The following is a 24,304-nucleotide window of genomic DNA, read 5'->3' as shown; positions in this document are numbered from 1 at the left end:
GATCTGCTCCACCTTTCCTCCTGGGCTACAGCAGGGACCATCTGATCTTAATTACCATCTCACCACTGCAACTCAAACCACAACTCAACCACAGCAACCAAATCAACCTAAATCCAGAACCTCTGTCTCCTTTGCTCTAAACCTTTCAGTGAAATTCTTATTTCATTCAGAATGTGGGCCAACTTTTAGAATGTTTATTCCCTTCCCCTTCCCACTGCGCCCCCTCCCCGCAGCCACACTGAACCAACAGTCCAGGGAACATTAGGCACCAAGAGTTTTACAGGGGGGAGGCCCTGCATATGGAACACTTTCTTCAGATACCTGCATGGCTCCCTCCAGGGACTCAAGTGTTTCCAGGACTTTCTGTCCCTTCACCTAATAACCACTGCAGGTGCTTGATGTCTGCTCTGCCAGCCCAGGCTTTGGCGGCCAGGACTCAGGACACCAGTGTGTTTTACAGGAAAAGAGCAAGTGCTGCCAATGAACTGAAAAAGTGAAAACTCATTTTCACAAGGTAGGCAAACCAGGAGAAAACGGAAACAAAAAACAAATTGTCAAACTAAAAAAAGTCAGTTTGGAGCTGCAAGACATGACACTGTCTTTTATCCCAGCACCCAGGAGGTCAAAGCAGGTAGATCTCTGTGAGATCAAGGCCAGACAAAGCTACATGGTAAGACCTTATTTAAAAAGCAAAAATAACGTCAATTCAAGCCTTTTATTAAAGGGCTTATTGATTTTAAACAAAATTGGAGATCTGGAGAAATGGCACAGTGGCTAAAAGCACTGACTGCTTGTGAATTGGACCCTGGTTCTATTCCCAACATCCATATGCAGGCTCACAACCATGCATAACTTCAGTTCCAGGAACTCCAATGCCCTCTTTTGGCCTCTGTAGGCACAAGGTATGCACGTGGTGCACATGTATACAAAGAAGCAAACCATTCATATACATATGATTTTAAGTAAAAAATTAAAGCAAATAAATATTTAAATAAGAATTGCTCAGAAATAACCCAAAATGCATACTTCTTTAGCTGAAGTGAATTTCCAAAGAGTTAACTGACACTGTCCGTCAATGAAAAACGAACAACTATGTGTTATTTTGTTGGCTTATTTTAACAAGCAAAGCAAAGCAACATAGTAGCTTTACAAATGTAACTTCACAAATGCAAACTCTCTGAGTGTAACTTTGCTCTACAAACCATTTTATACCTGCATCTTATTTTCCGAAGACTGAGATTACAGCTGTCAATTCAATGCAGTTATCGACCACAAAATCAAGCCACTTTACTAATGCGGGAAGTCTGTGCCCTATGACTACTCCCATAATCCCAAATGACTATGACAGCAACATTTATCACTGCCCTCTAAGAGTAGCTCTGAGCATCATTAGACTAGCAGAGGAAGGGCTGTGATCCGTATTCCTTTAAAGAATGTAACCAACAATATCAGTTACCGTCACAAAATCAGGGATACTTGAGGTCAAGGGAACAATTTTGCAGCAAGCAACACTGTGCTTCCATTCAGAGCACCACACCTAACTACATTAATTACAACATGAAACTGCTTTCCCGTATTAGTCACCTAGATCTCCACCCTCCCACCACCCATCCAAAAAACATTCCAAACACTGATGATAACTTAAAGCTCTCTCGAAGGCTGGAGGTGTAAAGATCTTCACAGTGGCACCCTCTTTGTGTCACACATTGCAGTCCCAGGGCCCCTCCCCCTTCACTCCTGCAGCAGGTTAGCCCAGTGGCAGAGGCACTTGCATTCTTTGGTAAACACTCTCTCACTCAAACTCTCCCTCATCAAAAGCCATTCAGAGCAGTGTTTCTCAACCTGTGGGTCGCGACCCCTCTGGGAGTCGCATATTAGATATTTATATTACTAGTCGTAACCGTAGCAAAATTACAGTTATGAAGTACTTTTATACAAAATACTTTTATAATTAGGGGTTACCACAACATGAGGAGCTGTATAAAAGGGTCGCAACATTAGGATGGCTGAGAACCACTAATTGGAGCAGGGGTACTAGCTCTGGGTATCCAACAGGCCAGAGCAATGGCAATAGAACCTAACACAGAGTACCCGAGGTGTCTGAGCCGGGTTATTGGAACCAAGTGCGGGATCTAGAACTGAGCGCAGAGTCCCGAAAGTGGTCAGAGCAGGGGTACTGGGATCAAACTCTGTAGGAAAGAGTGCGAGTACCCGAAGATTAGAGTTGTACTAGTACCAAGCGCCAGTACAGGGAAAGAAAGCGAGTGCGGGAAGCCGAGCAGCCGCAGCTGGGGTACTGGGACCAAGGGCTGGTACGGGGAAAGAGTGCGGATACTAGAGGGACTGAAGCCGGGATACTAAGCACGAGCACAGGGAAGGAGTGAGGGGACCGGAGGGGCTGATGCTGAGGTGCAAGACCAACCGGGCTACTGGGACAGAACGCGGGTGCCCCGAGTGCCTATAGCGTGGTTACTGGGACCAAGCATGGGTACTGGTGAAGAATGGGCATTGGGGCCAAGCGCCAGGTACCCGAGGTGATAGGGTCCGGGCGAGGTGGTGGCGCGGGGGTAATGGGACCGAAAGAGGCGTCCTGGCGCGACTCCCGGAGCCCAAGCTGAGCGGCTGGAACGAAGCCCTGCCTTGGTACCTTGCGTCCAGCGGCAGAAGATGGTGTCCGACAGTCCGGGACTGCTCTTGGTGCCCCACACCAGCTCCAGCAGCTCTTTGGTCACTTCGGACATGATGGGAACTGGACAAGAAGTGGGTCTTTGCTTCTCGGACTCCGGTCCCGGAACATAGGGAAGGGGAGGCTCGAGAAAAGGGCAGCGGGACGGCGGCGGTCGACCGCGAACGGGAGGTCGAGAGGGGTGAGGGCAGCGCACTGCCGGCACAGACCGCCTGTCAAGCCGGGCGAAGCGGCAGCTAGGAGTTTCCCCTGCCGGAAGCGGCCTGACTTCCGGCTTCCTTTAGCCCCGCCCCCGCGGAGGGCTGGGGAAAAATTTCTCTTCCCCGGAAGCAGAAGTGGAGAGAGCTTCTCAAACGCTAGGAGACTTTGGCTTCTTTTGGGAGCTGTCCAGTTTGGGGATAGTTGGACTATTGACATTTGCACTGCCAACCATGGGTCTGAGTCCTCCTCTCCTGGACTCTGCTCTACTTTTTTTCTTAGCTTTTTTAAAAAAATTGATTTCTGCTCTACTTTTGTAGCAGGCTTTGAGACTCTCGCTGTTACCCGGTCCTTGAAATCTAGAATATTATGCAAGCTAGAATTATAAGAGGATGGGTTATACCCTTGAGTTGGAAGTTGCCTTCCTCAGTCCCTTGATAAGTCTTGAAAAAAAAAAAAAAATCCAACCAAGTCATTACCTAGTTACTCCTGTAAATGCATTTGTGTATTTAAAATACCTCTACAGGTATAACACATTACAAAGCTAACTGGGGCTAAGCTGACCTAAACCAACCAATTGATAAATAGCACAAATTTCATATCGTAAATTTTAAGGCCCCTATGTTGGCAGTACTTGGGATTAAACACCCAGGTTTTATTCAAGGATTAACATTCCATTATACTTAGTGTGAAAACTATTTGTGGCATTTAAAAAAGAATTTTCATTGGTTGGCTTTGACAATTAGGAATGGAAAGGGCAAATGTGCATTTTAAAAGTTTGTGGGCATTGGGGTGTTTGTTTGCTTATCTGTTTCTGGAATGCAGTATTTCATAGTTATTTGGAAGTCGGGCTCTGAGTCATGAAAACCCCAGACTCTTCATGCTGAATATCAAGTTAGCTTCACTCCACCTTTGATTGTTGTTCCCTAAATTAGTAGTTGCCATACACTTATCACCATTACACATATTGTGAGGTATAAAATAAAAAAAAAAAAATGTGTACAAAGGATCCAGGTCCTTTCTAGCATATGGAATATATTCACAAAACAAGGGATATTTTATTCATTAAGATATTTTGTGGCAATTTGGTGCAATACCAATGACTCACATTTTAGGCACTTTGCTATTTAATATAGTATTTTTTCAAGACACATAGTTTGCTGATTTCAAAATACAGATATCTTAATATCTTGTTCCATGTTAACTAGTTAAGATAAATGAACTCTTATTTTAAATCACCCAGTTTGAAAACAAGGGTTTCCTATTGTATAGTCTTTTAAAGCATTCTTCCCTGTAGTACCAGGGGATTGCTAAACAGACCTGTTGTGACCACGGCCTTCCTCATGTCTCTTGTATTCCCTTTATATTACTCTTTTAAAAATTACATTCATGCTGGGCGAAGTGGCACACACCTTTAATCCCAGCACTCAGGAGGCAGAAGCAGGAGGATTTCTGAGTTCAAGGCCAGCCTGGTCTACAAAGTGAGTTCCAGGGCAGCCAGGGCTATACAGTACAGAGAAACCCTGTCTCGAAAAACAAAACAAAACAAACCAAAAAAAATTACATTCATTTATTTATGTGAGTGTGTGTCTGTGTGTGTGTGTGTGTGTAAACACACTTGCACATATGGGTTTATGCATAGCATGGCACACATGTAGTGTAAGAGGAGAACTTGAGGTAATGGGGTCTTTCATTCCTGAGGATGAACTCATTAATCTGTTTTATGTGTTAATCTACAATGTGCTATTTTATTGGTCCTAGAGTTTTCTTTAACCGAATTTTATACAGTGAATCTTAGCTATTTTATAAGATAGAATATGCATGTTATTTTACATAAAGCTTTCTTCAGTCATTACAGTCTAAACCAGCAATAACTTGTGAAATTTCACAGTACTTCATCTGTAACTCTCTATGACCATGGTATCCTTACAATTGCAGAGAGTTATTTAATTTTTCCCTAAAATGCAGATGCATAAAATATTATAATAAAATAAGTATTAATCAAAGGAGTGAAACATATATACTGAAAGTTAGGACAAAAATTTACTTCCTGTGACAAACCAACATTCCAGCTTTGCCAACTCTTAAGACATACATATCTCAAAGGGAAGGTGTAATTTTTTTTTTGGCAGTTTTTGTGATTTTATTTTAACACAAAACATGCACACAAGCCATCTCTTCATTTTTCTCCACTGTGTAGCCTGGCGTTAGGATTGGTGACTCTGATGGCCAGCTGTGCTGCTCTTTTCTACGATGGCTCCTCGGTTCTTAGAGGACACACTGCGAACAACCTCAACACAGTAAGATCTGTTACACAGCCGCACTTCCAGTTCCTTGACATTGTGGACCAGAAACTTCCGGAAGCCGCTAGGCAGCACGTGCTTGGTTTTCTTGTTGCTCCGGTAGCAAATGTTGAGCCTCAGGATCTGGCCCTTGAATCTTCTTCTCACCCTGTTGTCGATGCCTCTGGTTTCTGCCAGTTTTGCTTATTTTTAACAAAACAGTCTTGCTGGTGCCTGATGAACTTGGTCTTCTTTTTGACGATCTTGGGCTTCACCAGAGGCCGGAGGGCAGGAAAAAAAAAAAAAATATATATATATATATATGTGTGTGTGTGTGTGTGTGTGTATCTATATGTATATATTCATTCAATAATTCAATATCATATCTGTTTTTCCCAATAGTCTAACCATAGTTCTTACATAGCTGGTCCGATGTCTACTAATACAGAGAGAAAAGGCTGTATTTCAAAAGCATGCTTTTGTTCAATTTAAATATATATACATATTTAATTTCATAACGAATACTATGTCTTAGCTGCTTTTCTATTGCTGTGATAAAGCACCACGACTAAGGCAACTTTATAGAGGAATGTGTTTACTTGGGCTGAAAGTTCCAGAGGGTTAAAGCCCCTGATGGTTGAGTAAAATAATGGCAGCAGGGACACCTGAGAGATCACATCTCACAGTGTAGGCAGAATCAGAGAGAACACTGTGAACAACATGTGACTTCTAAACCTTCAGAGCCTTCCTTCTGTAACACACTTCCTCCAACAAGGCCATATCTCGTAAGCCTTCCAAGTATTTTAACCATGTGAGTATAAATTTTCAAATGCAGGACCCTGTATGAGCCATTCTCAGACAAATCACCATACTATATTTAAATCTTTTTTCCACTCCCTCTCTCAAGCCACCCCCCCCCATGGCCTCTTGGATTCCTCTTGCATTTGTGACTTTTTCTTTTTTCTTGTTATACACAGCCCCTAATGAGTCTATTTAGTGTTGTGCATATTCACATGTGTGTAGAGCTGACTACTTGGAGTTGGCGAGCTCATTCCTGGAGGAAGATGATTCCCCTTCTCTCAGCAAACATTGGTTGGATTATAGGTATACATGTAAGGAGTGGACCTTGGGAAACTTCCCCAGTCCCTGTTGCGAGCCGGCCAGCGGCTCACATGGACAGGGTACACCTGACGGCTCACATGGACAGGGTACACCTGAGTGGCAGGCCAGAACTGAAAGAGAGGGAAACTAGGCGGACGAGAGAAAAATGGAGCTAAGTCAAGTTTCCAGATCAAAGCTCAAATGTTTAATGGCAAATGCGCTTATAAAGGGGGGAGGGGAGGCCCATTCCCGCCATTCCTGGAGCCCAACTGAAGGTGTAGGATAGGGTGTAGTCTCTCATACAGCTCTGCGGCCTCCCAGCAGGTAGCAGTATCTTGAAGAGGAACAACAGTGGCTGAACAATAGAGTGATCTAGGGATGAAGGCTCCACCCTAGGTAATCTCCCTAGTGGCAGCAAAGTCAAGGTCTGCCTCAGCCTGCTTCAGGCTGGGGGAAGGTTACAAGTCCTGTCACCTAATGTTGTCACTATCCAGATTTTTTTTTGTAGGCAGCCATTCAGCTGTGGTTTCATGGGTACAGCTTCCCTGCTGTGTGTATCTAACACCATCCTGCATTAGACAGCTTGATCTTCTAGCTCTTACCTTTCTGCCCCCTCTGTGATTTTCCATGAGTCCAAAGAACATAGGCTCTGATTGCATGTGTATCTATTGTAGCTGGGCACTCTATGATCACTTATTCTCTGTATTTTGATCAGTTGTGGGGCTGTGTAATAATTTTCATATGTCTCAAAAAGAAGCCTCTTTGGTGAGCAGTAAGAGCTACACTTATTTGAGGGTATAAGAATAAATATTTAAAATAGAAAATGGTGGTTACAGGTTCTCTTCTACAGTTTATGACCTCTCCAACCATGGATGGGCGGTTATGTTTACAGTACCAGGCATAAATTCCCTCTTATTGAGGAAACCTTATGTCTAATACTTCTGCTGTTGTTTACCCTCAAAATAAAAGTGCCACAAATGGCCATATTGGGGTATGTTCTGGTTTATAGGACTATGGGTTGCTTTCTTCCTTTCCGTAGCACCTTCTTATACCATGAGAGCTACTGCTCAGGGAGAAGGCGTCCAGGTCAGGTCAGTTCAGTTCCTCTCAGTCGGCCTCTGAGACATGTGGTATGTGGTGTTTTCAGCAGCATGGCCTTACCTTCAGGAGGCAAAGCCAGAGCAGTGACAGGGGCTGATATAGTTTGGGGAGTCTCTCAGACTCCCGTGACCAACAGCGAAAGGTTTCCCTTGCTTGACTTTGGGGTTTTTATTAGGTGGCCTATGACTCAGACAGCATTATCACCCTGTGTGGTATAGCTCTGTTTAACACACATACCCCCCACCCCCTGCACACACATCTTGTAAAGTACTGCCTTTTTTTTTTTTTCTCTAGCAGTTTCAATGGAAAAAGTGTGATTTGAGAAAAGGAAACTATCTTGATCTGTGATTTTTTTTTTCTGAATTTTAATCTATACTTCAGGGGCAGACCTCAAACAGACACTGATTAATGTCCTTGTCACTTCTTTTGTAGTGCATTTATTATTTTTTATGTTTTACACTTTTAACTAGCAGCACATATTTTGTCAAGTAATATATAATTAATGTTAAATTATTTATTGGCTTGCTTATTTTTTAATTATAACATCTAAATTGTGAGCTTCTTTTACAATGGAAGTATGAATTATTATTTATTCAGATTTTTTTATTCAATATTTTTTAAATAACATGTACTATCTCACAACAAGGGAATTATTCATTATAAATCCCTAACCTTGTTAAATTGCTTTCCTTGTCTTTCTTACAAGTTCCTTTTCAAATGAAAGAATCACATCTTGGCTTTCTATCTGTCTACAAACAACCGTGAGAAGAAAGAAAATCTTCAGCAGGAGTCCTTATGTCCTAAGTTAGTGTATTTTCTTTTTCTTTCTTTCATTTTTAAAAAAGATTTATTTATTTATTTCATGTATGTGAGTACACTGACAGTGTCTTCAGGCACACCAGAAGAGGGCATCGAATCCCCATTACAGATGGTTGTGAGTCACCATGTGGTTGCTGGGAATTGAACTCAGGACCTCTGCAAGAGCAGCCAGTGCTCTTACCTGCTGAGCCATGTCTCCAGCCCAAGTTAGTGTATTTTCATTACACTAAAATAAATTTTAGAAAACCTCCAAAAACCTACCCTGCAATACAATTAAAAATCCTATACAGGTCTCATCCTCTATTCATTGATAAAGTTTACTCATATACTCTCTCCTTTCTGGTAAAACCAGAAATCTTAACAAAGTTAATGAATGTTATTTTGCATAGTTCTAACCTCTGACCAGCTGGATTTACAAACTGAGTCCATGAGACCCTTTCAAATCCTTCATGGTCACATTCAGGTATGGTGTCATTACACCAGCATTTTCTAGCAACGTGACTATGTGGTAGAAAAGGAATAAAAAAGAAAATTAGTTCTTCATCTGTCTCAACCAGAGGAAACTAGAAAAACTCAAGACTTAAGAATGGGAAAGGGGGCGGGGCGTGGTGGCGCACGCCTTTAATCCCAGCACTCGGGAGGCAGATGCAGGCAGATTTCTGAGTTCGAGGCCAGCCTGGTCAACAAAGTGAGTGCCAGGACAGCCAGGGCTACACAGAGAAACCCTTTCTCGAAAAACAAAAACAAACAAACAAACAACAACAACAACAAAAAGAATGGGAAAGGACTGCTGTCATGACTGAGCAATACCAATCCTGCCTGCAACCATGATGAATTTAGCTCAATCCTCAGGTCTTTAAAGAAGAGAACTGACTCTGCATATATGTTGTGGCACAGCCACCTTCACACACATCATATATACAATAATATTTTTTAAATGGAGAAGTTAGATATGTATATTTTGAGTTTTCTGTAACTAGAAAGGCACAAGCCAGGAGCTGAACTGCCTCCTTCTGAACTTCATGTTTAAAACCTAGACACAAAAGCACTGGGGGATGGGAGCTTTCACTGATAATTCTGGTCCAGTGAAGTCATAGGATTGGGCCTTAATTAACAGGGCCAGCATCCTATTTTCTATAAGTACACTCCAGAATACATATATTCATTTATTTATTCTCTTTCCTTCTCTCTCTCTCTCTCTCTCTCTCTCTCTCTCTCTTTCTCTCTCTCCATCCACAGAGACAAAGCCTTGTAACTACACGATGCAGTCAACCACCAGTGATCCATCAGGGAAGTCTCATTCAACCTATGGGCTGCAATTCCCTTAACAGAGGTTGCCTAAGACTATCAGAAAACACAGGTTTTACACTACAATTCATTTTTTTTAACTTATTTTATTTATTTATATTTCAGACGCACCAGAAGAGGGCATCAGATCACATTACAGATGGTTATGAACCACCATGTGGTTGCTGGGATTTGAACTCAGGGCCTTTGGAAGAGCAGTCAGTGCACTTAACCATCGAGCAATCTCTCCAGCCCACACTACAATTCATAACAGTATCAAAATTATAGCTATGAATAATTTTGTGGTTTAAGGTCACCACAACATAAGGAACTGTATTAAAGTTCGCAGCATTAGGAAGGTTGAGAACCACTGCTCTAAACCAATCTGTAGAGATATTTGATGTTAGAAATCTAGCTTCCAGAACTGTAAAAAGGAAAAAAAAATGACATCTACATAAGCCATCTAGTCAGAAATATTTCATTAGATCATCAGTAGCTGATCATTACAGGGGTTACAATTTAAAAGCATAATAATAATAATAACAATTATAAAAACAAAAATGGTACAGAGTCTTAAATAAGAAAAGCAGCTATTAATAGTTATTACCTTGTGTTATGCCTTTATATGTGTTACAGTGAATAACTCTCATTCCCTGTGATGTAAATTACTAGATTTCTTGAAAGGATAAATACTTTGTTCTGCATCATGAAAGAAAAGAAAAGAAAAAAATAAAAATAAAAACAGGGTATAAGTTCAGGATCTATTGGTTTAAGATAGGAGGTTTGGTTTCAGAGCCTATTCCCTTAATCTTTTTGTTTAATACTGTTTGGTTGTTAACGCAAACTTTATTTTAAAAGTAACAGGAGCCTGAGACAAGTTTTGGGCAACCATAGAGAAGATCATATTTGTATTCTATAATGCTGCCTGGCAAGGAGAAGCGCAGACACTGAAGGAAGAGTCCGGAAGTGGCTATACTGGTCCGGAAGTGGCTAAACCAGTTTGGAAATGGCTGCAATGGTCCAGGAGAAAAGCTTAGGGTTTGAATTATGCCAATATCAGTGCTAAGTTTCGGTAGCAGTACGTTCTGCAGGTGTTTGGAAGCAAAATATATGAACTTGGTAGACTAATTAACAAGTTGAGACACAATTCTATCTATCTAAATGTACGATCAGCATCTCTGTGAACAGGAGCAGAGCTTATACATTAATGTGGATGAAAGTGGCAGGCCTGCCTGGCTCCCTGTGTGGAAGCAGGGCTGACAGACTGAGTCACTGACTTCTAAAATCCAGTATTTACTGAAGCCACACAGTGTAAAAGCTGGCCTTCACTAGGGGCCTCTCTGTCCTGAACTTCAGCCAGGAGAGCTATGAGCAGTGCATGAAGTTATGATCCTCTTACTGCAGAGAGTGAAGAGAAATTGAGGTCTGGCCAGGATACCAAGTGCAGCAGCAGCTGCATGATGCTTTCTTCAGGATTGAAGACAGACTGAGTAGAAAGGCTCCCCGGCCTGGTGGTAGGGGCTTCATTAGTTATTCTGGGCCTCTCTGGGGAAGCACTGCCAGCCCAAATGTGCGAATTTCAGCTAAACTATTATGTCTGCACACACACACACACACACACACACACACACACACACACACACACACACGTGCGCGCGCAATTTTAGGAAGATAGTGATGCCATATGATGTTTTCAGGCATCCTTTTGTTATTTTACCCTCCTCCTTCCTGACTCATCTCCTTCCCCACTCCCTAGCTAAAGCCCCATATTTATTCCATTCTCCCCTTCAACCACTCTGACCCTCTGATTCCCTCCTTAGCATTCCTCACCGCCATCCCCACTTGTGCTGCCCCATGATCCCCTGCATAAACACGCCCTGAGCAAGAGTGATGCCAATGGACATGATAACAGTGCTTGTCTGTTAATATAAACTTTATTTTAAAAGATAAGAGTTTGAGAAGAGTTTTGATCTGTGGTATGAGAAGACCACATTTGTATTTTAAAATGCTACCTGACAGGAAGAAATGAAGACAATGAAAGCTCACAAGGCCTGAACCCAAGATAAAAAACAGGAAGGGATGCAGACAGCAGGAGAAATAGTCCTTCCCAGGGAAAAGCCCTGCAATGGTTGTACAACCCCAATGGTCAGCCTTGAGATAATATACATAGAAATAACATGATGTGGACTCAGCAGGCTGTATTTATGTTTTGAGGACTGTGTATGTATATATGCATATATATGTATGGATATGTATATACACTTATGTATGTTCCCACAATTAAAGAAAAAGTTCATGAATCTAAGAAAGCAAGGGGGTTGTACATGAGCAGTATTGAAGATAGAAAAGGGAAGGAAATAATATAAATATATTGACCCGTCCAGCAGGTCCAGTTATTCGAGGGTCTCAAGGGGACCTTCTCCTAATAACCAAATTGGGGAGGGGGTAGAGAGAGACGAGAACCTTGTGCAATGCACGACACACGGAAGCAGTGTGAGTAGCATCAAGGTCCCACTGTATTAGCAAGGCTCAAGGTTTAAATGCACAAGCAAAAGGGGAAGTAATTCTCAGCAGGAGGGATGGGGCAGTGGAAATTTTTCTTTTGGCTACTACACGGGAAGCAGGAACTTGGCGGTATCAGGGTACATCTTGAGGTCAGGACATCCGGCGCTGACTTAGGGCTGGAACAATCTGTGGTTGTTCTCGTAGGTGGCCCGCTTTTGACCCCCTTTTCTTCTCGGGGGGGGGGGGGAGGCCCAATTCAGAGATCAGGACAATAGTGTTGTCTTAATAGCTCTCAACAATATATTATAATTTCTAAAAAGTTAAGGTGTTATATTTTTAAAAGACAAATTAATTTCCTTTACTTTTCCAACCTCAAAAGACTTCCTGAATCTCTTGGCTTGTCACCTGCTTCTCTTGTAGTTCAGTGACTTTAATGCTCATTTGTTCCCTACTCTGAATTTATCTGACAGCATTCTCTCCTCACATACTAATGATATTAGAAGCTGGAGCTTGGAGGAGGAGTTTTAGTGATGAGGGTGGGCCATCTCCTCATGAGTATCCTTGTGAAAGAGGGCCTAGGAACTTGATCATCTTTTTCACCCAAGCACACACGACTATGTCACGTATAAATCAGAAACAGTTCTTAATAATTGCACCACACTTCCAGTGTCTTGATTTTGTTCTTTGTTACTAAAGCCAGAAGCAATAAATTTCTGTTGTTTGTAAGCCACTCAGCTTTAGGAATTTTGTTACAGCAGAATCAACAAAGTGAGCAGATACTTTTAAAATTCACATTCTTCTAGCTTTTCCTGCTGGTTCTCCATCTCAGCTGTTCTGGGATGCTTTTAATTTAAGGTCAGATGATGAGAAGTATACTCTACCAACCTGGTGGAGGTCCAGACAAGAGTATGTGAGAAATGGCCTTTGAAGATACTTGCCCATGTTTGTATCTGTTTTTGAAATTGAATTAAAGCTGACACATTAATAATAATAATAATAATATGAGATGCTTGAGATACTTGGGCAGCAGACTAACACATCTGTCAACATTAGGAATTTGAATAATTAAAGGTCATGTGCTATTCAGCCTTCAGGTTGGAAGTTAATGATTTGTGCCTTTTGACAGTTATTCCCATAACAACACTGAATGGTATGACCAGTGCAATACTGAAGAATCAATAGGAAGAATAGATTTCCTTTAAAAAGGATTATCAAGATATGGCCACTTCTGCCTGGCAGTTTGGCCATTTTGCTTTGCTAGAGTCCAAATGCCGTACCACAAGGTCATGTAAATAGGAAGAACACTTGACTAGTGGAGCAGTGTCTGACCCAGGCACTGAGAATTCACTTTTCTGATAGTTTTCTAGCCTGAAAATTAATTTCTGGCTGACTTTCTGTTTCATATGGTCCTGTTTTTATTGCAAGAAATAAATTTAAAGTTTTTTCTCATTTTTTTTACTAGGTGCTACCAAGGAGAATTTTTAAATCTCATACTTTGTCTTAGAATGCTAAACACCAAGGATGAGCTCATCATATTCTCTCTGCCAACATCTCCTTGGACCTGATGAAGCAGATGGTCTCTGTTATACATTTTAGCTTCTATCAACTGGTTGCCTCTTTCCCACCATGATGCGTTACCTTGCTACCAGCCATTAAAAAGTAGGGATGATCAATAATAAACTGAGATGTCTAAAGCATTCAGCTGTGACTTGTTCAATGGCAACTCTTTGTACAAAAGGACAGTTGTCAACTTAACTATCAATAACTTACGGGAGCCTGGGATAGATGATAGACTGCCTGGATCAGGGACAAGAATATAAGCGATGAGTTGTAGCTTCTATCACCAGCATCTATTTTTTTATAAAACACCATTGGCAAAGTCACACTTAATGAGAAACTTGGAAAATTTTTAATTTTAAATTATATTTTTTCTTTTCTTTTCTTTCTTTCTTTTTTTTTCTTTTTTTTTTTTTTTCAGACAAGGTTTCTTTGTATAGCCCTGGCTGTCCTGGAACTCACTTTGTAAACCAGGCTGGCCTCGAACTCAGAAATCTGCCTGCCTCTGCTTCTTCTGCTCTGTAGCTTCTGGAATTAAAGATGCACACTACCACATCCCATGTCTCCCTTTTGACCACCAACCAAATGGGGATGCCCATAAAATCACTTAGATTTAACATTGTAAAAGAGTTTCTACTCAGTAAGGCAAGATGATAGAGAAAAAGGCAAAAGGGAAGAAGATGAAGACTAAGAAGACAAAGAAGGAGGAAGGGGTGAGAAGGAGGAGGAGGAGAGAAGGAGGTAGGATGAGGAAGACAAGGAGGAGAAGGAGTCCAAGAATTGGTTGTCAGCCACCTGTCAGCATGTAGGTGCTCCAAATCAAATTGGTCTTCTGCAAAGGCAGTGCATGCTCCTAACCACTAAGCCACATCTCCAGCTTCTCTCCTCTGTATTTCTGTAGTTTATTAGCCGTTGGTGTTTCGGATCTTCCTCCCTGGTGACTTCTCATGTTTTTATTTTTTTTCCTGGAAACTGTCTCTCTATAAGTCCCTCACACCTTATCTTCTGTGGACAGGTTAAGGATTCAGTAAATACACATAGAACTAAGCTGCATGATAACACAGCCTTCCATAGTCTGGAGGAGGAAAACCGACTTTGACAGGGCACAATCTCTGAGTCTGGATGGACTTGGACAGCCAGAAGATAAATGTTCTTCAAGCTTTGAGCTAAGTCAACAACAGTACACATAGAAACTAATGTTGGTTTTCCAACCTTAAATGTCCCAGTAGCCAACATGTTAGATTTGTATGGTGCTTTCAGGACAGATTGGAACCTTTAGGAAACAGACTTTATTGGACACTTCTAGGTCATTGGGACACTGTATTCCTGAAAAAGACTGTAGGACCCCATACCCTCCCTCCTTCCCAATACCCTCCCTCTCTACTCCTTCCCTCCCTACTCCACTCCTTCCCTCTGTTCCTCCCTTCCCCTCTCTTAAACAGTCAGCTAAAACAGATTCTCTTTTTAGGTTGATTTTTCACATACTTGTTGATGCAGTGAAAAGCTAACACAAGACTGTGAAAATTTTCTTGGCTTAAAGTTGATGTTGGACTACTGCCAGAAAAAACAGAGGAGGAAGAGGTGTGTGGTCATTAACTTTCTGGTTTAGTGGGGGTCATGGCCACCACCATGGGCTTTGTTCAAAGCATGCCATGTTTGCCAGAGGATGAACACCCTCCAAACTTGGCCCCTCTCTTCCACACCACACTCTGCAGCGTTACAAAGAGAAGCTTTAAGCAAGATTGGAGCCAGGACAGCTGGGTGTAGGCCTGGCTCACACTAGTGTCATCTTAAGCCAGCAGTAGTGAGACACAAAGGCTGCTGCTGCTACTCTTTCATGATTTTAGGTTGGAAATATGTTATTGTGGCTCACTTTAGACCACTCTGGCAGACACTGTGGAATGGGCAATGTGGGGGAGGATTTGTGTTGGCCAGCCTTGTTTGAGGCCTTCAATGAGGCAGCAGGAAGGGAGGGGGAGGAAGGAAGGAAGGAAGGAAGGAAGGAAGGAAGGAAGGAAGGAAGGAAGGAAGGAAGGAAGGAAGGGGAGGCGGAGAGGAGGGGGGAGGGGAGGGGAGGAGGGAAAAGGAAGGAAGGAAGGAAGGAAGGAAGGAAGGAAGGAAGGAAGGAAAAAAGGAAGGAAGGAAAAAAGGAAGGAAGGAAAGGGAAGGAAGAAGGAAGGACAGGACAGTTTTGCATTTTCAATGATTCATGTTTTTGGTCAATCTGGGGAAAATTGGACATTTCAATTTTAATATTTTCCCTCAGGCATACAATTTACACTCCATACACACACACACACACACACACACATATATATGTATATATATATATATATATATATATATATATATGACAGTTTATCATGTTTACTCATTCCATCTCCCATTTATCAATTCCATTCATACTTTCTATCTCTCTCCCTGTTGTTTTTATTGTCTTCCTTTAAGCCTCTGCCCCCTTCCTTATTCCAACTTCTGACAAACTCACAGAATTTCAAACCTCAATAAATTTTTAAATGATACAAATTTGATCTGGTTGTGTTTTGACCGTGACTGAGAATTTATAATGTTTCCTGACTTACTCTTGATAAAGATTCATCCCTGTTAGCTTTATAAATATTTTTAGACCTAGACTCATCTTCAGTGAAACTTTCTTCAGGGTTCAGTCATAGCTTTATGGTCTAAAGTAGTTCAGTTTTAATTGGCAACATCCTGTAAGTTCCAAGGAAGGCTGAGGAAAATTCAAAAATTCATTTGTTTTTAAGTGTGTCTTTTCTCTCTCTCCTCTCTTCTCTCTCTCTCCTCTCTCTCTCTCTCTCTCTCTCTCTCTCTCTCTCTCTGTCTCTCTCTCTCTGTCTCTCTCTCTCTCTCTCTTTCTCTCTCTGCACTGTGTGTCTGTTGTTGTGTGTGTTTCTGTCTGTGTGTATAGACACACATGGAATCCTGCAGCTGTTTTCTGAGACAGGGTCTCTCACTGGAATCTAGGGTCACCAACTTAACTAGGCTAGCCAAAAATATACAGGACTCCTCAGTGCTGGAATCATAAGACTATGTTAAAACACCCAGCTGGCGTCAAACTTGGGTCCTTGTGCTTTAGTACCAAGCACTTTCCGACTGACCTATCACCAGGCCTTATTGCCCTTCTTCTGAAATCCTTCAATGACTTCACTTGTGAGGACATTCTTTAGGTAAATGAATGTAAGTATGTATTCATCATTTTGTAAAAATTAATTTTAAATGTATTTACTGGTTATTTATTCAGTCCATCGTATTTCTAGTAGTAAACAAATAAATGGTTCCAAACTCATAATCTGCAGAACTTTGTTCAATGCAATCTGATTTATGTTGTATATAAAAAAATCAATGTTGATGTTGAGGAGATAGGTTAGTCACTAAAGTGCCTGCCACAAAAATAAGAGAACCTGAGTCAGAATCCCCAGAACCCAGATGCCTACAACCCTAGCACAGTGGGGTACAGAGGGACACAGATGGATCCCAGAGCTTACTAAACTTTATCTCATAAACACACAAAAACCCAACAAAGAAAGAAAACATCAGACCAATTTCCCTTACAAATAATGATGCAAAAATGCTCAATAAAATTCTCACAAACTGAATCCAAGAATATATCAAAATGATCATTCACCAGGATCAAGTAGGTTTCATCCCAGGGATGTAGGAATGGTTCAGTATATGGAAATCCATCAATGTAATCCACGATATAAACAAACTCAGAGAAAAAAATATCCAAATGATCATTTCATTAGATGCTGAAAAAGCATTTGACAAAATTTAGCATCCCTTCATGTTAAAAGTCTTAGAAGGGTCAGGAATTCAAGGCCCATATCTAGACATAGTAAAAGCAATATACAGAAAACCAGTAGCCAACATCAAACTAAATGGAAAGAAACTTGAAGTGGTCCCACTAAAATCAGACATTAGACAAAGCTGTCCACTCTCTCCCTATCTATTCAATATAGTACTTGAAGTTCTAGCTAGAACAATTAGACAACAAAAGGAAGTCAAAGGAATACAATTTGGAAAGGAAGAAGTCAAATATACCACTATTTGCAGATGATATGATAGTATACTTAAGTGATCCCAAAAATTCCAACAGAGAGCCCCTACTCCTGATAAACAACTTCAACAAAGTGGCTGGATATAAAATTAATTCAAACAAATGAGTAGCCTCCCTCTACTCAAAGTATAAATGGGCTGAGAAAGAAATTAGGGAATTGACACCCTTCATAATAATCACAAACAATATAAAATATCTTGGTGTGACTCTAACTACATAAGTGAAAGATTTATATGACAAGAACTTCAAGTCTCTGAAGAAAGAACTCGAAGAAGACCTCCAAACATGGAAAGATCTCCCATGCTTGTGGATTGGCAGGATCAATATAGAAAAATATGGCTATCTTACTGAAAGCAATCTACAGATTCAATGTAATCTCCATCAAAATTCCAACTCCATTCTTCATAGAGTTAGAAACAGCAATTCTCAAATTCATTGGAATAACAAAAAACCAGGATAGCAAAAACTAAATCTCAAAAATAAAAGAACTTCTGGGGGAATAACCACCCCTGACTGCAAGCTGTACTACAGAGCAATAGAAATAAAAACTGTATGGTACTGGTACAGTGACAGACAGGTAGATCAATGGAATAGAACTGAAGATCCAGAAATGAACCCACACACCTATGGTCACTTGATCTTTAATAAAAGAGCTAAAACCATCCAGTGGAAAAAACAGCATTTTCAACAAATGGTGCAATTTCAACTGGCAGTTATCATGTAGAAGAATGCAAATTGTTCCATTCTTATCTCCGTGTACAAAGCTCAAGTCCAAGTGGATGAAGGACCTCCACATAAAACCAGATACACTGAATCTAAAAGAGAAAGTGGGGAAAAGCCTGGAACACATTGCACAGGGGAAATTTTTCTGAACAGAACACAAATGGCTAATGCTTTAAGAACAATTATTGACAATGGGACCTCATAAAATTGCAAATTTTCTGTAAGGCAAAGAACACTGTCAATAGGACAAAATGCCAACCAACAGATTGGGAAAAGATCTTTACCAATCCTAAATCAGATAGAAGGCTAATTCCAATATATACAAAGAACTCAAGAAGTTAGACTCCAGAGTGACCAAGCCTGCGCAGTCAATCAACAGGTTCTCCAGCATGGGAGTGAGGATTAAAAAGAAAAAAGACAGTTAAACAACATTGTAGTGTGACCCCAGTCAATTCTGAGACTGAAGAAAAAATTTTATTTTCCAACCCATTTTTTTATACCATTTTAATTACATACAAGTATTTTGGGCAAGCAGTACAATAAGGAACTAACAAAGCAGCATGCGATGTCCCATGATTACTCCCACGATAAAAAGGGCTTATCATAATGACCAAAATACTTGAGCCCACTTACGTCCAAGACCAAAAGTCTTGCCTGAGGCCTAGCTCCACCCTAAGACTATAATTGCTGTCTTATCCTACTTCCCTATCACAGCCTAAAGTTAGATTCTTGCTGATTCCTTATCTTGCCCTAATGTCAGATTCCTGTCTGAAGCCCACTTCTTTGTCCTTAACCAATGTCAGACTCCTGCCAAGTGGTACCCCTGAAGGCTTTCCACACCAGAGAATCAAATCACTCTACTAAAAATGGGGAACAGAGCTAAACAGAGAATTCTCAACTGAGGAAACTCTAATGACCAAGAAGCACCTAAAGAAATGTTCAACATCCTTAGTCATCAGGGAAATGCAAATCAAAAAACCCCCTGAGATTCCACCTCACACCAGTCCGAATAGCTAAGATCAAAACCTCAGGTGATAGCAGATGCTGGCAAGGATATGGAGAAAGAGGAGCACTCCTCCACTGCTGGTGAAATTGCAATCTGGTACAATGACTCTGGAAATCAGTCTAGAAGTTCTTCAGTAAATTGGACATAGAACTACCTGAGGACCCAGCTATACCACTCTTGGGCATATACCCAGAAGATGCTCCAACATGTAATAAGGACACATGCTCCACTATATCTGTAGCTGTCCAGCAGCCACTGAGAACTGGGTATACCTGGAAGGAGAACTGGAAATAAAATAAGACAGGCAGGTGAGAGAAATAACGAGCCAAGACAAAGATTTCTGATTAAGGTTCAATGTCTAATTTTTTTTAGCTCTGAATATATAGAGGGAAAACCCAAAGGCCCACCCTTTACCCAGGCTGGGTTCTGTTGCTTGTTTCAGCTGGATTGAGTGGCAAAGTAAGCTCAGTGAGCAGTCTGCTTCTGCAGGGAGTTGCTGATGTGGCAAGAGAGCAGACTTCCAGCTAGGCTGGCTGAAGACTGACTGTGGTAAACAATTACTGTGTGATTAGCCCACTCAAGACTAGGGGAAGGGAACAATGTTCATAGCAGCTCTATTTATAATAGCCAGAAGCTGGAAACAACCCAGATGCCCCTCAACAGAGGAATAAATACAGAAAATGTGGTACATTTACACAATGAAATACTACTCAGCTATTAAAAACAATGACTTCATGAAATTCACAGGCCAATGTATGGAACTTGAAAATATCGTCCTGAATGAGGTAACTCAGTCACAAAAGAACACACACAGTATGCACTTATTGATAAGTGGATATTAGCCCAACAGTTCAGAATACCCAAAATTCAATTCACAGACTATGTGAAGCCCAAGAAGAAAGTGTGGATGCCCCCAGAGCTTGTGTCTCTAACTGCATATCTAGCAGAAGATGGCCTAGTCAGCCATCACTGGGAAGAGAGGCTCCTTGGTCTAGCAAACTTTACATGCCCCAGTACAGGGGAATGCCAGGGCCAAGAAGTGGGAGTGGGTGGGTAGGGGAGCAGGGCGAGTGGAGGGTATAGGGAACTTTTGGGATAGCATTTGAAATGTAAATAAAGAAAATATCTAATAAAGAAAAAGAAAGAAAGAAAGAAAGAAAGAAAGAAAGAAAGAAAGAAAGAAAGAAAGAAAGTGTGGATGCTTTCTAGAATGGGAAATAAAATACTCACAGGAAAAAATATGGAGACAAAGTGTGAAGCAGAGACTGCAGGGCCATCCAGAGACTACCCCACCTGGGGATCCATCCATATACAGTCACCAAACCTGGACACTATTGTGGGTGCTGGGAAGTGCTTGCTGACAGAAGTCTGATATGGTTGTCTCCTGAGAGGCTTTGCCTGAGCCTGACAAATACAGAAGTAGATGCTCACAGCCAGCCATTGGACTGAGCATGGGGCTCCTGATGGAGGAGTGAGAGAAAGGACTGAAGGAGTTGAAGGTGTTTGCAAACCCATAGGAAGAACAACAATATCAACCAACCAGAGCTCCCAGGGTCTAAACCACTAACCAAGGAGTACACATGAAGGTACCCATGGCTCTGGCCACATATATGGCAGAGGATGGCCTTGTTGGACATCACTGGGAGGAGCGGCCCTTGGGCCTGAGGGTGTTCGATGCCCCAGTGTAGGGGAATGCCAGGACGGGAAGGTGGGAGTGAGTGGGTGAGTGGGGGAGCACCCTCATAGAGGCAAGGGGGGAAGGGAGATGGGATACTGGGTTTCTGAAGGGGAGATCTGGAAAGGGGAAAATATTTGAAGTGTAAATAAAGAAAATAGCCAATAAAAAAAAAGAGATAAGATAGAACACGGTGAAGGACAAGTCCTGATATTAGCCTCTGGCTTCTATCTGTGCCTCTCTCTCTCTCTCTCTCTCTCTCTCTCTCCCCACAGACACACACACACTATTAGTGTTAGCAATAATTATCTTCTATGGCTTACACTTAAATACATAAGGGGAAACTAGTCCTAATCATATATTCTCTTATGCTCATACAATGATGGGTCCTTAAGACATCCTGCACATTTCTACTGAAGGCCATGGTCAGAGCAGTGTCCAAGTAAATCAATCACTATGTAACTGTCTCATTATGTCATGTCCCAGCAAGCAAAGGCCTATGCTCGCCTTCTGGATTTGGTTTTCAGTATGTAATCTTGTCATCTGGGTCAATTCTGCCATCCCAACAACAGGTGGTGCCATTGGATTATAATTTGAATTTACTGAAAAATAAAAGCATCAGTTGGCTCTGTAAGCACCTCATCCTTAAAGAGTATTTGGTTACTGCCTTTGCTTTGTAACAAGATTTGATTTAGGAGTTTGAAAATGTATGTGCTCAAATTACATTATAAAATAATTGTATCCTTCCAGTACAAAATTGTAGAAACTGTAGGACATGAATGTTCTTTTGTCTAAAGAGAAATTAATAGCCCCAAAACAAAACAAACAAAAACAAGATTTTAGTAGGCTGCTAAATATTCTGATATTTGCTTTAATATTTTTCGGTTATAATAAATCTTATTTTTTTCCTCTTATGATTTTTAAAATATTGCTGTGTGCTAGAAATTAAAAAAAAAAAAACTCTAGGTTTTTTTTTTCCATTCTGAGAAAACAAAGATTTATCCAGTTCATACTTACATTTCTTCTTTTTCAAATGCTATTAAATGTAATATTGGTCTTAACTCTGCCAGATAATTCTTTGTAGTCAAGTGTTCCCAGGAACAACACTGTAGAGATGGCTTTCATGTCGCTGTAAGATATATGCTTGGGGCTGTTTACCCCATCTTCCTGGCCATAAAGAGAGCACAGAGAAAAGTACAGAAGCCCTATCCTGCTCAGACCTCTACCCTCCCTCCCTACAGAAACAGGAAATGAAGTTTGTTTAAGGAGGGTTTTCAAAGGCACAGTGTGAGCACAGAAGACTAAGAAGGAGCTGGCACAAGTCATAGAGAGATTGCTTGAGGTATCTTGTGATGATTCTTGGGGATTTCAGAAACCATTAGATCTTCTAAACTAATTAGTCCTGTGTTGTTGATTTGGGTTATCTGAAAAACAGCAATTGAAAACAATGTATTTCTTTAGCAAGCCCAGAAATGTCAACAGTAGCAATATCAAGACATGATCCAAACTAATTTTAGAAGCAATTTGGATCCATTAGACGAACAGGTAAGCATATAGAAAATTCAGTCTAAGCATATAGAAAATTCAGTCGCAAAACAGATGAATAAGATATATGGAGGATCAGAAACCTGAGCTATGGGGTATACATTACATAATGTAGTCAACACATTGGACACATTTTACTAATAAAGTGTGTGATAATCTTAAAGTCACTCTCTTTAACTTTACTAAGTTAGGACTTATTTTCAAATTTTCTTGTTACTGAGCTCTTTGAAAGTTCTTGTTTCACAATTGAGTTTTCAGAAGTTACACTCAAAGGAAACATTAGAACACCCACTAAAAAGTCTCTGCAAGTCGTGTGCTCTCTTGTTACACAATGTGTATGGGCAGATTGAACTTCAACTGCCACTAGCCATGCTTACTTCCTGGCAGAGTGGGGGAAGGAATTTAGAGAAAGAAGCAATAGATGGAATAGTTCAAATGTCATTTTTATTATGGCAGTGACATTGAAGATTATGTATTGCTCTCTATGAACTGTACCACAATACTTCTCTGTCTTCATTGTTGTGACATACAGGAGCAGAGTATCTTTGACTTTCATATCTGGAATTTTTTTTCTAATTGAATTGACATATCAGGAATGAGAAATATGCTTTTGCTTGACATAAAGAGAATGAAAGAAAATTCCAGATGTCTTTTGTTAACATTCTTATGTGCCACTGTACTCTGAATATCAGTTTCTAATCCAACTTGTTTGGGGTGATAGACTGTATTCTCATCCACTCATCCATCCAGGGCTGGAGAGATGGCTCACTGAGTAAGACTACTCAATCTGAATGCATGGGGATCTGAGTTAGAAACCCCAGGACTTATATAGAATGACAGACATGGCTGCATGAGCCTGTAACCCCTGCAGTGAGCACCTGAGGCAGGTTGATCCTGAAAGCTTCATGGCTAGCCATCCTATGTGAAACAGGAAAGCTGTGCTTCAGCAAGTGTGGTCTTTTGTTGTTGTTGTTTGTTTGTTTGTTTTTATTTTTTTACACAAATCAATTGAGAAAAGTGGTTATAGATATTAAATACATGTGTTACATTCCATAACTGAAGTTCATGTAACTTACATAAAAGATAAAAGGCAATAGCTTCACTTGCTATGGCTTAAGGTCATAGAAGGGGTTGTGGATCTGCAAGATGACAATTCAGTTGCACTGGAAAATAATCGAGGAAATAAATCTCAGAGCCTTGTCCACATCCCTTCATTTAGGAGAAAAGTCATAAAAATAGGAAATAGTAGGTAAATCTTCAACTGGTATGAAAAAATAAGGAGAGGGCATGTCACAAAAGAGAGGAAGTAGGGAGAGGGTCACTAATAAGTTAAACATATTACAAGATGAAACATATGCAACAGAGGTGAGAAAGATATGTAGAAATAAATCTAGCATTGGAATGGCCAATGGAAACCATCATTCTAGAATGCAGACGAAGGATTCGAGCAATTGAATAGAGTGTTAGACACATAGACAAAGAATAAAGAATGAAAATGAAGGTAATTGACTAGTGAGCTTCCTAAAGAGACAGAGGACTGACTCAAAAAAAAAAAAAAAAAAAAAAAAGAAAGAAAAGAAAAGAAAACAAGAGTCAGAGAAAAGGTTTGGAGTTGGATGAGAGGGGAGGTGTGGAGAATACGGGGAAGATGGGGGTGAGGAACCATGTTTGGAATATACATATGAAAATTCATTTTCAATAAGATTTTTAAAAAAGATCTGCAAAGGTACAGAAGTGATTT

General features: G+C 40.8%; 1 protein-coding gene and 1 pseudogene across 3 annotated transcripts in view; both read right to left on the bottom strand.

Moving 5' to 3' along the window:
* The window catches only part of Mindy3 (MINDY lysine 48 deubiquitinase 3), a 76,540-nt gene extending 73,587 nt beyond the window's left edge, over positions 1–2,953 (bottom strand). For all 3 annotated transcript variants that reach the window (XM_021185506.2, XM_021185512.3, XM_029472339.2), the window contains exon 1: positions 2,648–2,953. In XM_021185506.2, coding sequence (XP_021041165.1) covers positions 2,648–2,741 — 94 coding nt within the window. In that variant the 5' untranslated portion in view covers positions 2,742–2,953. The remainder of the gene's footprint in view (positions 1–2,647) is intronic.
* A 2,110-nt stretch (positions 2,954–5,063) lies between these two features.
* On the bottom strand, positions 5,064–5,462 carry LOC110289653 (large ribosomal subunit protein eL32 pseudogene; annotated as a pseudogene).
* Positions 5,463–24,304: the final 18,842 nt, after the last annotated feature.

Source organism: Mus caroli, unplaced genomic scaffold, assembly GCF_978045245.1.
Source record: "Mus caroli unplaced genomic scaffold, Mus_caroli_1 scaffold_2, whole genome shotgun sequence".
In the NCBI taxonomy this organism is placed as follows: Eukaryota; Metazoa; Chordata; class Mammalia; order Rodentia; family Muridae; genus Mus; species Mus caroli.
Note: the sequence above shows the minus strand (reverse complement) of the source record. Positions and strands in the feature narration are given on the sequence as shown.